Source organism: Mus caroli, chromosome 2, assembly GCF_900094665.2.
Source record: "Mus caroli chromosome 2, CAROLI_EIJ_v1.1, whole genome shotgun sequence".
NCBI lineage: Eukaryota > Metazoa > Chordata > Mammalia > Rodentia > Muridae > Mus > Mus caroli.
The window spans coordinates 162,459,569-162,471,424 of record NC_034571.1 but is presented as its reverse complement, the minus strand read 5'-3'; the positions used below and the strand labels follow the sequence as shown (position 1 = coordinate 162,471,424).

At 49.3% G+C, this 11,856-nt stretch overlaps 1 protein-coding gene across 1 annotated transcript in view; it reads left to right on the top strand.

Moving 5' to 3' along the window:
- Positions 1-1,505: 1,505 nt before the first annotated feature.
- LOC110289544 (1,25-dihydroxyvitamin D(3) 24-hydroxylase, mitochondrial) overlaps positions 1,506-11,856 on the top strand; it is a 15,229-nt gene continuing 4,878 nt past the window's right edge. The window contains exons 1-8 of the mRNA XM_021155805.2: positions 1,506-2,144; positions 2,282-2,472; positions 3,256-3,349; positions 5,298-5,394; positions 6,734-6,825; positions 7,982-8,093; positions 9,427-9,572; positions 11,662-11,828. Coding sequence (XP_021011464.1) covers positions 1,887-2,144; positions 2,282-2,472; positions 3,256-3,349; positions 5,298-5,394; positions 6,734-6,825; positions 7,982-8,093; positions 9,427-9,572; positions 11,662-11,828 — 1,157 coding nt within the window. The 5' untranslated portion in view covers positions 1,506-1,886. The remainder of the gene's footprint in view (positions 2,145-2,281; positions 2,473-3,255; positions 3,350-5,297; positions 5,395-6,733; positions 6,826-7,981; positions 8,094-9,426; positions 9,573-11,661; positions 11,829-11,856) is intronic.

Here is an 11,856-nt window from a genome sequence, read left to right as displayed (position 1 = left end):
CTGGGAGGGGGTGGGGGAGGGGGCAGCATTTGGGATGTAAATAAATAAATAAATTATCAATCAATAAATAAGAAGTATTGGAGTGAAATTCCAGTTTTGTCACAGGCTCTTGAAAGTCTAACATATGGTACTTTCACATGGCCTACAGTGCACTGCATATAGTATAAAATGTATGTTTTACAGACACACAAGAGACTACATGAACTTATAGTGCATGCTGTATACATGGCCGTACATATTAACATTGATCTAGTAGATTTCATATAAACTATTGCATATATGCAGTTATTGTTTGTTTATTAGCACCGACCTCTTAGGGAAAATTCGAAACGACTGTGTTGGAGCACAAATCACAAATCGGATTGCAAAAGCCTTTCCAGAAGCAGACAGATGTTTACGGAAGACTTTGCTATTGCTTGGGTCACAGTAACCTTAGGTCAGGTGACTGGAAAGCCGAGGAGGAAAGTCTCTGCCTCCCGCCTGGCTGCTGGCCGCTTGGAACAGCAGGAAACAATATGAGTCACTTTGAATCAGCGAAGACCAATTTCCTTTCCAGAATTAGGGAAGTGAGCTCTAATCTATCCAGATACAAAAGCAAGGGTGCATCTGTGGCTAACTCTGCCTGCTTTAGGTGGGCTTTAGGGAGAAAGTGGGGGCGCTTAGGAATCTGTGGGTGCCTCTGCGAAGGGTGGGCGGTGTGCAAGAAGGGACATTGGGAAGCAGTCCAAAGGAACCAAGCCATGCCCTCTAGGCACTCCACAGTCTCCCGCAGAACTAAAGCCACTAGCATCCTTTGTTGAGGACACACACCTGTGTACGTGCATTCATTGATTCGGTTCCCTAACAACCCAACCCGAAGCATCGAGGAATCTGTTAAGGAAAATTCTGCAAACCGCATTGGGCTTTCTTGCCTAGCTTAAGACCCTGCGTAAGATTATCTCCTCTCCCCTCCCACTTTTTGGTATATCCTCGTAAGTTTCAAATCCTCTCTTCCTTCAGAGGCTCAAAAAGGCAACATTCGTCCAAAGGAAGTCCGACTCAGGCTACGAAAACCTGTCTCCCGGGATGCTGGGAGGCGGGCTCGCTCTCCACTCTCTTGGCAAGCGCGGGCGGCCTTCCGCACTGTCCTCAGGGACCTTGCCCGCCCTGAGTGGCGATTGTGCAAGCGCAGCCTTGGGCTCCTACAAGGCCGGCTGCAACCTGCAGGAGGAGGGAGAGGAGGCGTGCTCGCAGCGCACCCGCTGAACCCTGGGCTCGACTCGCCTTTCTCAGGTTATCTCCGGGGTGGAGTCCACGGTGCGTCCGCCCGGCCAGCAGCGTGTCGGTCACCCGAGGCCCCTGCGCCCTCACTCACCTCGCTGACTCCATCCTCTTTCCACACCCGCCCCCCCGCGTCCCTCCCATCCTTGCCAGTCGGTCCCCCTCCGCCCTTACTCAGCGTGCTCATTGGCCACCTCCAGCATGCCCTGTTCCCATAAATACGAGGTCCCTAAGCCCGGGAGCTCGGGGAGGCACAAGGAGGTACATCAGACCTGGCGGCATCCCTTCGACCCTCCTTGACCCCTCGTGGCTTTAGACCTTAGAAGTCAAATTTGCACAGCCACAGAGTACTCTTCCCGAAGCTGCCAAACCCCGGCCGCTCTTCCCCAGCCACTTGTGGCCAGCTCAGGGCAGGGACCTGCGCCCTAAACAACTGCACCTTGCAGCATCCCTGGGCATCCGCCTCTTCCAAGTCCATCGTGCTGTACAGTATTTTACCACACCCGCGGCTTCTGTTTGCCTCTCTTCCCCAAATCGCCAAAACTTCAGAACCCAACAGCACTTCCGAAATACCTTACCCATTTCAGTCCCTACTGCTCCTCGAGAGTCACGGGTCGCCTGCTACTATGAGCTGCCCCATTGACAAAAGGCGCCCCCTGATCGCTTTCCTGCGCCGGCTGCGGGACCTCGGGCAACCCCCAAGGTCCGTGACATCCAAGGCGCACGTTTCGCGTGCGCCAAAAGAGGTGCCCCTCTGCCCGCTGATGACCGACGGTGAGACTCGGAACGTCACCTCCTTGCCTGGACCCACCAACTGGCCACTGCTGGGCAGCCTACTGGAGATTTTTTGGAAAGGTGGCCTGAAGAAACAGCACGACACACTGGTAAATAGTTTGTTTCCTAATCACCTATTGTCCCCTGTTCCCTATTCCTTCCGGTCGGGGTGGCAGGGGGAGCGAGGCAGAAGCGCCCGGGGCACTTGAGGATGCGCGCTGATGGCATTTGGCCCTCCCCGCTGCAGGCAGAGTACCACAAGAAGTATGGCCAGATTTTCCGGATGAAGCTGGGCTCCTTCGACTCGGTGCATCTGGGCTCGCCGAGCCTGCTGGAAGCTCTGTACCGCAAAGAGAGCGCGCATCCCCAGCGGCTGGAGATTAAACCCTGGAAAGCCTATCGCGACCACCGCAACGAAGCCTACGGGCTGATGATCCTGTGAGTCAGTCCCCTCTGCTGGACCGAGACGGTGGGAGGCTGGACGTGCGGGACAGTGGGGGAGGGGAGTCGTTAGAGTTCCCTGGGTCTTATGCAGAACGAATATAAAGCCCCTGCTCTACCTAGAGCTGGTGCCATCCTGAAATTGTGCTGTAGAGAATGGGTTCCCTCACAAGCTATTCAGTGAAGGGATGCACACATGCTGCCTCCCCCAACAGGACACATCAAAAGCACCATGCCCGCTTTATTTGGGCTTCACCTTCCAGGTGTCCTCTTGGGCAAGACTTAACCCTAACGTCAAACCAAATATTTTAACGTTGTTTGACAATTTTATACGTGTTTATAATGTATTTCCGGTCGCTTTCATCACTCCGTGCCCTCTCTGATACTCCTGCCCACTCCCACTGAGATTCTCCCTTGTTCCAACAACTTTCTCTCTCCTATTTTCATGTTGTTTTTATTTTGTGGTTATGAATCCCTGAGTTTGCTCGCATGACCATAGGTGGGGGATCATTTAGAGCACAGACATCTTATCGGAGCCTACACTACTGAGGAAAAATGAGTACCCCTTCTCCAGCAACCATTAAGCACCATAAGCCATCAGCTCACAGAGAGACACAGTAAGCCTCTCTCGGGTCAGTGATGGCTGATGGCGGCCGCGAATATTCATTGAGAGCTAAGATTCCTGAAGCTTTTCCAGGCGATCTTCAGAGATAGTTTTTGCGCTCCCCAATCACTGTGCAGCCTCTTTCGTGGCGCTTTAAGCATAACCGTTCTCCGCAGGGAAGGACGGGAGTGGCAGCGGGTCCGCAGCGCCTTCCAAAAGAAACTCATGAAGCCCGTGGAGATCATGAAGCTGGACAAGAAAATCAATGAGGTGTGTGCACTGGGGCCAGCTTTCCTGCGGCTCTCTGCGACAGAGAGCTGTTACCCGGGGCTTTGGGTCACAGCTCTAAATACAAAGGGAAAAGAATTGTGGATCATGGGTGGTTGAAGGGAGATGCTGTCTCTCTCCGCCTTTCATTCCTTCCTCTTCCGGCAAACTCACCTGCTCCAAATCCTAAAGTAATCCCACCGAGGGAACAGTTACAAGCTTCCTGGGCAGTTCCAAGGCTTCCACCAACTACCAGTGAGACCGGGCTGTGTTATTTAACTTCTCTAAGCCGATTTCCCAGTCTTTAGAGCCCCTAGCCTACAGTACTGAATGAGATGATTGCTTCTAAGAGCCCTAGGCGGCAACACTTGAGGCGGGGACAGGGGTGGCGGGAGCGGGGAGGCTTTGCATTCGTAATAGAAGTACAGCGGTAAAGAATCTGGGCACGGGGTGGGGGGTGGGGGCATGTTCCTGTAGAGACCGGTCTTCTGAAAATGTAGAGGAATAAAATGGCATGATGTGTCCAGAGATTTTGTACTCCATGCTGATGTATGATTCTAAAAAGATTCTGGACCTTACCGGCCTCCCCCCCCCAACCCCCCATCCCCTCCATCTCCACCATCCCCTCCATCCCCTCCATCCCCCTACTCCTGCTTTTCTAGTTAGGTGACAGATTCAGAGTACTTTCAAAGTGCATTACGTCAGCAAACTAAACATGCTCCTCTGTTACCTGCCGGCTTTATGACTACTCATCCCTTGTCTTAGGTATAGCTGGGCAGGTCCTCCATCAGTTAGGTGGTCACGTGACTTAGAGTCTCTAAGCCATTTCTCAGCTGTGACATGGAAAATGGGAGCAGTGGTTGTTCCTCTTGCCCCATGAGGTGGCAGTGCAGATCAGCTGAGGTGATACACTTTGGGCCATGTGTGGTCCCTCACAAGTGTGAGGCTTGGGCCATCTCTGAACTGGCGTTAGAGGCTGGCAGCCAGAGCCCTTGTGTGGCTGCCCCAAGGTTGTAGACCTATCTACTGAGGGAACTGCATCCAGAGCCTGCACGTCTCCTGGCTCCACATTCCGCATGCTTCACACAAACAGCTGGTGGGAGGATATGCCTCTGCCCAGATGTGGAAATCCAGAGGGGAGGTGCTGCTCCAAACCACCCCACAGTCCCTGAGCTGCCATTTTGTCTGATTCCTCCCTCCTGGTTTATCCACCCAGTCTCCCCAGAAAGGATGTTTTCCTTCTTAAAGTCTGAAAAGCAGAGCTGAGCAGATGGCTAAGGAGGGAAAGTGCTTGCACTGCAGCTGCAGGAGACCTGAGTTCAAACCCCAGCACGGGCCAAGTAGAAACAGGGGGATTCCTGGAAGCTCATTGGCCTACTAGGTCAGCCCAATTTCAGAGTTCTGGGTTCAATGAGAGACACTGCCTCAAAAAACAGGATGGAGAACAAATGAAGAAGACACCGAATGTCAACCGTGGCCTCCACACATTGCCAACACATGCATGTCCCCACACAAACATGAGCCTACATCACACACACATACATAGACACACGCACACGCGCACACACACACACACACACATTCGCGCACACACATATACACAAAACAACTGCCAGGGACACTCTTTTTTTTTTTTTTTTTTTTTTTTTGGTTTTTCGAGACAGGGTTTCTCTGTGTAGCCCTGGCTGTCCTGGAACTCACTTTGTAGACCAGGCTGGCCTCGAACTCAGAAATTTGCCTGCCTCTGCCTCACGTGTGCTGGGATTAAATAAAACACACCGGCAACTTCAGTTTCAGTGGCTGCAGGAAGAGCTTAGGGAACAACACAGGACAGGCCTGGGGGAAGACATCATCACCAAGAGCAGAAACACCCTCAGAAGAACTCCCTGACCTGGAGGCTTCTCTCTCCCTCCTGTGATGCAGGCGTGCCTTTTTTATTGCTTTCTTTAAGGTCTTGGCTGATTTTATGGGGCAAATCGATGAGCTGCGTGATGAGAGAGGCCGCATCCAAGACTTGTACAGCGAGCTGAACAAATGGTCCTTTGAAAGTAAGTTCTTGTTCACTTACGCTACAGGAGATCTGGGGGGTGGGGGGGGTGGCTAAGGCTCTGGTCTCCATAATGATAGATTATCACCAATTGAGACAAGGCCATACAAACTGGTTTTAGTTATAACTTATACTATAGGTTGTTGATGAAGTCATTCAACAAATACTTCTTAAGCAAATATTATGTGCTAGACACGATTGGGTACCAGCGACACAGCAAAGAACAAAATAGACAGCCTCTTTGCCCTCACAAAACTACAATTCTAAAGTGACAAATACTGGTAAGGACATTTACAGGGGTAAGAAGGAGCAGAGACATGGACCTCGGTGAGAGACTCCTCTCTGCTAGGATGAGGGTCAGATTATAAGGGCAGGAAAGGAGAAACTTAGATAGGTCTCTTCAGATGAGTGTTCCAGAAAATGGAGCCCAGAGTGAAGACCCCCAACAGGCAGAAGTGGAAACACCGGGCCTCTGTTGTTAGCATGTTGGCTTGAAGCAAGACAACAGCAGCTGCCGCCAGCCTTACCTCTGTGTTCTACGCAGAGACCACAGGGAAACGAGAAGAGGAAAAGAGATTATTCTGAAGCCTTCTTGTCAAGAAAGCAAAGGCTCATGGGAGACACACACACACACGCACACACACACACACACACTCAGTGGAGAAACAGCCTGCCTGCAAGCCTGAGGACCTGGGTTCAAACCTCACACAAAGCTAGACACGGTAACACAGGTACTCCTATGACAAGATGTGAGGTAGAGAGAGGAGAGTCCTGGGATGCTTGCAGGCGGGCTAGCCTGGTGTATGACATCGCAGTCCAGGTGGAAGCTAGCATAGGGGACACGGTGTTATGTAATTCAAATTTTCTCTGTGCAAAAAAAAGTTTTAAAGACTAAGGAATCTTATTTGAAAATAGGTTGATCCTAAACAACATTATTAAATAAAAAACAGAATAGGGAAACCCCTGTTCTGGGCTAGCCCAGTCCCTAGCAGGTACTAGAAACCCATTCACTCCATAGCTCATCCCTCCCCAGCCCTTCTCACTGTGGTGGCACAGATCTCTGAGTCACTGACACCTCTGTCCTCACCTCCCTGTGACTGACACAGACACTGTGTCTCTCACCAGGAGGTTTCAAAGCTTCTGGGTCACGTGCTCCTAGAAATGACTTCTAGAGAGAGAAGAGAGTGTCCCTGCCCTCCTCTCTCGCTCTTTTTGAGATTTTGTTTTCTAGAAAAGACCGCAGTCTCATGAGACACAGAACTACATCTTTAATAGGCAGCTAATCATAGACTCTGGTTTGGCTACGGTTGAGTAACAGTAGTAATTATTTTCAATGACAGGCATCTGCCTTGTGTTATATGAGAAGAGATTCGGGCTCCTTCAAAAGGACACAGAAGAAGAAGCCCTGACCTTCATTGCGGCCATCAAAACAGTAAGCAGGCCCTCTGGACAGCATGTCCTCAAAGCTAGAATGCAGAATAGCTAAGGTTATCCCTGTGTCCACCAAGGAGAAACATTCGCACTTACTTATATTTTTAATACTTAATTCATTCCCTATATTTTAATATATACATTCCCTATTCATACCTATATTTTAATATATACATGTGTACCAATCACAAAAAAGCTAAGTCCATTATTTATCAATTTAGGCAAAGTTATTTTACAAAAAATATTATTTTAAATGTATTTAAGGTATCTCGATTAATGGCCAGTTGGTTAAAAGATATCTTTTAAAGTTTTTGAGTGTTGCAGGTTTTAAAAGTTTTGAATAGTTTGAGTAATTTGAGATATTATAGATATGATGAGATTGATTTGGGATTAACTAAGGTTATACTACAACAGAAACTGGAGCAAATAGGCAAAGTATAGTTTTCCAAGTTTTCCTTCTTTCTATACAATCAGGACATTAAAACCTGGGCCTGGCTGTATGGCGGCGGTATGGGTCTACCATAGCAGCTGCTTGGGCAAGGTCCCAAGGCAAGATAATTGCAAGTTTTAAGCTGATTTTGGCTACAGAGTGAAGGCTGGCACAGGCTAGACAACTTAATGATACTTTGTTTCAAAATAAAAATAAAATAAGAGGGATACAGAATATATCAGTATTAGATGCTTTTTTTTTCATTCCTGTTTTTTTTTAGGTATTTTCCTCATTTACATTTCCAATTCTTTCCCAAAAGTCCCCCATACCCACCCACCCCCACTCCCCTACTCCCCCCACTCCCCCGTTTTGGCCCTGGCATTCCCCTGTACTGGGGCATATAAAGTTTGCAAGTCCAATGGGCCTCTCTTTCCAGTGATGGCCGACTAAGCCATCTTTTGATACATATGCAGCTAGAGTATTAGATGCTTTTTTAAGCAACCAGGAGATCTTGGGTTCCATTCCCAGTACAACCAAACGTGAGACAGATATCTTTTTTATTAAACGCAGCACGAAAATTGTCTTTGAGATGAGCGAGAGAGATGGTGGCCTTTGATGCCCATCCTTCAGAGATGCAGAAGGGGTCTGAGTTAGGATCCTTCCTCTCCAAGGAGAATTCTGGCCTAGAGAGAAAATGGCGGGGTTCAAGCTGCTTTGTTTCTTACAGATGATGAGCACATTTGGGAAGATGATGGTGACCCCCGTGGAGCTGCACAAGCGCCTCAACACCAAAGTGTGGCAAGCGCACACGCTGGCCTGGGACACCATTTTCAAATCAGGTAAAAGGACCACTCTGCCCACTGCCCACTGCCCACTGCCATCCAATGACCCTGACCCTATGTCTAGGAGGGGCATAGTGTGATCTGTCTGACTGAACCATTGTGATCGTCCCATGGTATTGCTTCTACACTCTAGAGTTTTCTCTGCTCACGTGCAGAGCTGGAGGAATGGGGGTGGGGGAAAGCTAACTCTCTGCAGTCTGCTCTGCAGGGGGCTCAAGGAAGAGCATCCGAGGCAGACTCAAGTTCATGCTGGTGCTTTGGCCCTGTGTGTCTCCTCCTTTTCATCCTCAATTGCCCCAACTCTAAAGTAACGAATGACACCAACTCCCTCATTGGTACAACTTTTAATGTGCCCAGCAGAACATAACCATGGAGTGTATTGTGATATTTTGGTGGTTAGAGCTATTTCTGCTCTATAACACAGGGTGCTATGCGTGTGTGCATGTATAGGTTTGAACCTTACACAAAGCCACATAGTCAACTCTTTTTTGAGTTCCCAAGCAATGGCCCTGAGACACGCCTAAGTATCTATTCCAAGCCTCCAGGTTAGACCATGCTTCAGGACTAAGATACCAACTGCACCACAGGCAGTGACCCTGCCCACTCTCTCCACAGCAATCCTAGTCCAGGGTCTGCCTGCATAAAGATTTGAAGTGAGACAGTTGTCTGAATGTGTTTTATAAATGCTGAAAGTGCTCACAGTATTCCCAGGCACTGTACTTGTGTATGTGCCTAGTAATATCTGTGTCCAAGTTTGGAATATGTACATAAACCCATTTCTCATCCCACCCCTGACCCCCCCACACGCTGATCTCTTCTGAGCTCTGGGGTTTTGTTCATCTAAGTGTGATGACCGACCAACAGTTTCTGCCCCAGGAGCTTGATAGAAATGAAGCCATCAAGGCCATACATACATACCTGGTGGTGTGTGCCTTAAGTACCAGCACTCTAGAGGCAGAGACAGGCATAAATCTGTGGGTTTGAGGCAGCCTAGTCTATATAGCAGGTTCCAGACCAGCTAGGACTATGTGAGTCCCAGGAGAAAGAGAGAGAGAGAGAGAGAGAGAGAGAGAGAGAGAGAGAGAGAGTTCAGACTCCTTCATCCCTGATTCTGAGTCAACGCTTTTGGAAGATGCCCAGTGGATGCAGAGGAGCCGATCCATTTCAGACTTGCCCAGTCCTCACCATTGTGGGGAGAGCATTAACTAGATACTTGCTGATCTAGCAATCATCAGTGTCCCTGTCATGACTCAGTGCTGCAAGATTTTCTTGGGCTATTTTCCTCGTCCGAATTTTCAAACTCTTGTCTCTCCTTTCTCTGCTCTGACAGTCAAGCCCTGCATCGACCACCGCCTAGAGAGATATTCCCGGCAGCCTGGTGCAGATTTCCTTTGTGATATTTATCAGCAAGATCATCTTTCCAAGAAAGAACTGTATGCTGTTGTCACGGAGCTCCAGCTGGCTGCGGTGGAGACGGTGAGGGTGGGCTGGGATCTCAGCTGGCTAAAGTCTATTGGGTAGTTTGGTTCCCACAGTGAGTTCTTAAACTGTCGCTGGAATCATTCTCTCCACCAGAATCACCCGAGCAGCAACCGCCTCGCCAAATCAGTAATAAGAGTCCCACAGTGAGCGCAGTAGGGATGCTAAGGGCAGTGAGGTGCGGTAGGGACTGACTCTAATAACACGCACTCCAATGAAGAAAACACCGGGGAAGCTCTAGCCAGCATGAGGCAGAACTGAGACAGGAATTTGGAAATAGGTACCCATGCTCTGGCAAGATAATTTAACTTTTTCAAGCAGAAGGGCAGGAGAGAGAGAGAGAGCGCGCGCAGTGGGTGAAGTACTATCTGTGTATCCACGAGGACCTGAGTTTGACACCCAGAACTCAAACTTTAAAAGCCAAATGTGGTTGCTCATGTGTGCAATCCCAAGGTTGGGGATTGGGAGAGAGGGGGATCCCTGAAGCCAACCAGGCTAGCTAGTCCAGCAAAGGACCCTGCCTCGGAAAATGAGGTAGAGCCAACCTCCAGCTTCCACATGCACATCCATACATGTGCCCTGATATACGAACACACACACACACACACATTGCTCTTTCAGATAGTGGGATATATGCACCATGAGCAGACATTTTAAGCGAGGGAGTAAGCTGGCCGGTGTAAGCTTTGACAAGTGGAGGGGCAGAGAATGACCGTAGGAGAGAGAGCCAGTTGAGGATGCGAGTGCCCCCGCCCCCCAGCCGAGGTCATGCGGGGACAGCCTGATCCCTTGAGGTTTCCTTACCCACTTCCCCTGGAATTAAGCTCCGCAGTTTTCCTGAGGCCTCAGGCTGAGTCCCCTGGATGTGGTGAAACTGTACTTATCTAGCTCCACGAACACTGTTTGGCCCTTGTGGTGAGGCGCTACCTGATAGGGTTCTGCACCTGGTCGTTTCTTTTTCAGTCCTGTTTACTCTGAAAGTCACATTGGGTAGACAGAGGGATTTGACTGCCTTTAATTTGGAGGCCGCACCCTCTTCCTGTTCTGTAATAATGCCATCCAGGGTTTATTTCCGCCGAGGCCACTGGCCCTCGGACATGAAGAAGCTTGCCTGGGAGGCGTGTTCTTCCAAAAATAATAAATGCCAGTTGGCTCTGAGCCATCCTGCACTCTGCTCCTTCATGTGAGTGGGGGGTCATGGCACTTAGTCACAGCGCCTTGGTGTCTGCAGGGGGAGGACGTGACACCGAATTTTGGAGACTGTTTGGCTTAAATTAGCTTGAGAGTAGCCAATTGCGTCTGACTCCTGGTGGTGAATTTGGTGGGTGCCCCTCATTACCTATAGAAAAGATGCCAAGATACCCTTAACAAGGCCATTGGCCTTGTCAAAATCCGCCGCTGGCTTCTTGGCGTACTCAATTTGATGTTAGAATTCATTTCCTCTTCTATTCTCTTTTGGCAAGGTGCTGCATTCTCCTGTGAGGGCATTTTACATGTGGCTTAGGCCCCGATAGGGCCTTTTCCTGATCGTGGTTAATTTAGGGTATAGCCAAAAGACCATTCATTACATTCCAAAAGGGCGCTGTCTTACACATTTAATTGCATAGAGAGCCTCTCACAAGTGCCATCAGAGCTCTCCCATCCTCTCTTTACTCCGTTTTACATAAGTTTCGCCCATTATACAAGTTCTAGTTCGGTTTTTATTTTGAGGCCCTAATGGATTCACATTTAGGTCTGATGGTGGAAAACAGAGAGGACATCTTTGTATCTTGCTCCGGTTTCCCCCTAGTGGTAGCATTTCACGTAGCAGTAAAATACGGCACAATTGAGAAACGAGTCTGGGCCGTCCCCAGATTTATCCCTCCCTTGCCAGTTGTATGCAAATTTGTTTGTGCCCAAGCAATTACACCCATTAGTAGTTTAGACGGGGCCTTTTGTTAGCCTGACATCGATTTGAGGCCAGTTGTCGACAGTCTCCATCTCATTCGTTTGAGACCAGCCATGCGCTGACTCTCATCTGTGGCCAGTTGCCTTTGTCTGAGACCAGCCATGCGCAGACTCTCATCTGTGGCCGGTTGCCTTTCAGACCGCAAACAGCTTGATGTGGATTCTCTACAATCTATCCCGGAATCCCCAAGTGCAACAGAGACTTCTCCAGGAAATCCAGAGCGTGCTGCCTGACAACCAGATGCCACGGGCGGAAGATGTGAGGAATATGCCCTATTTAAAGGCCTGTCTAAAAGAGTCCATGAGGTACGTACTGACACACCTCTGGGCCAGT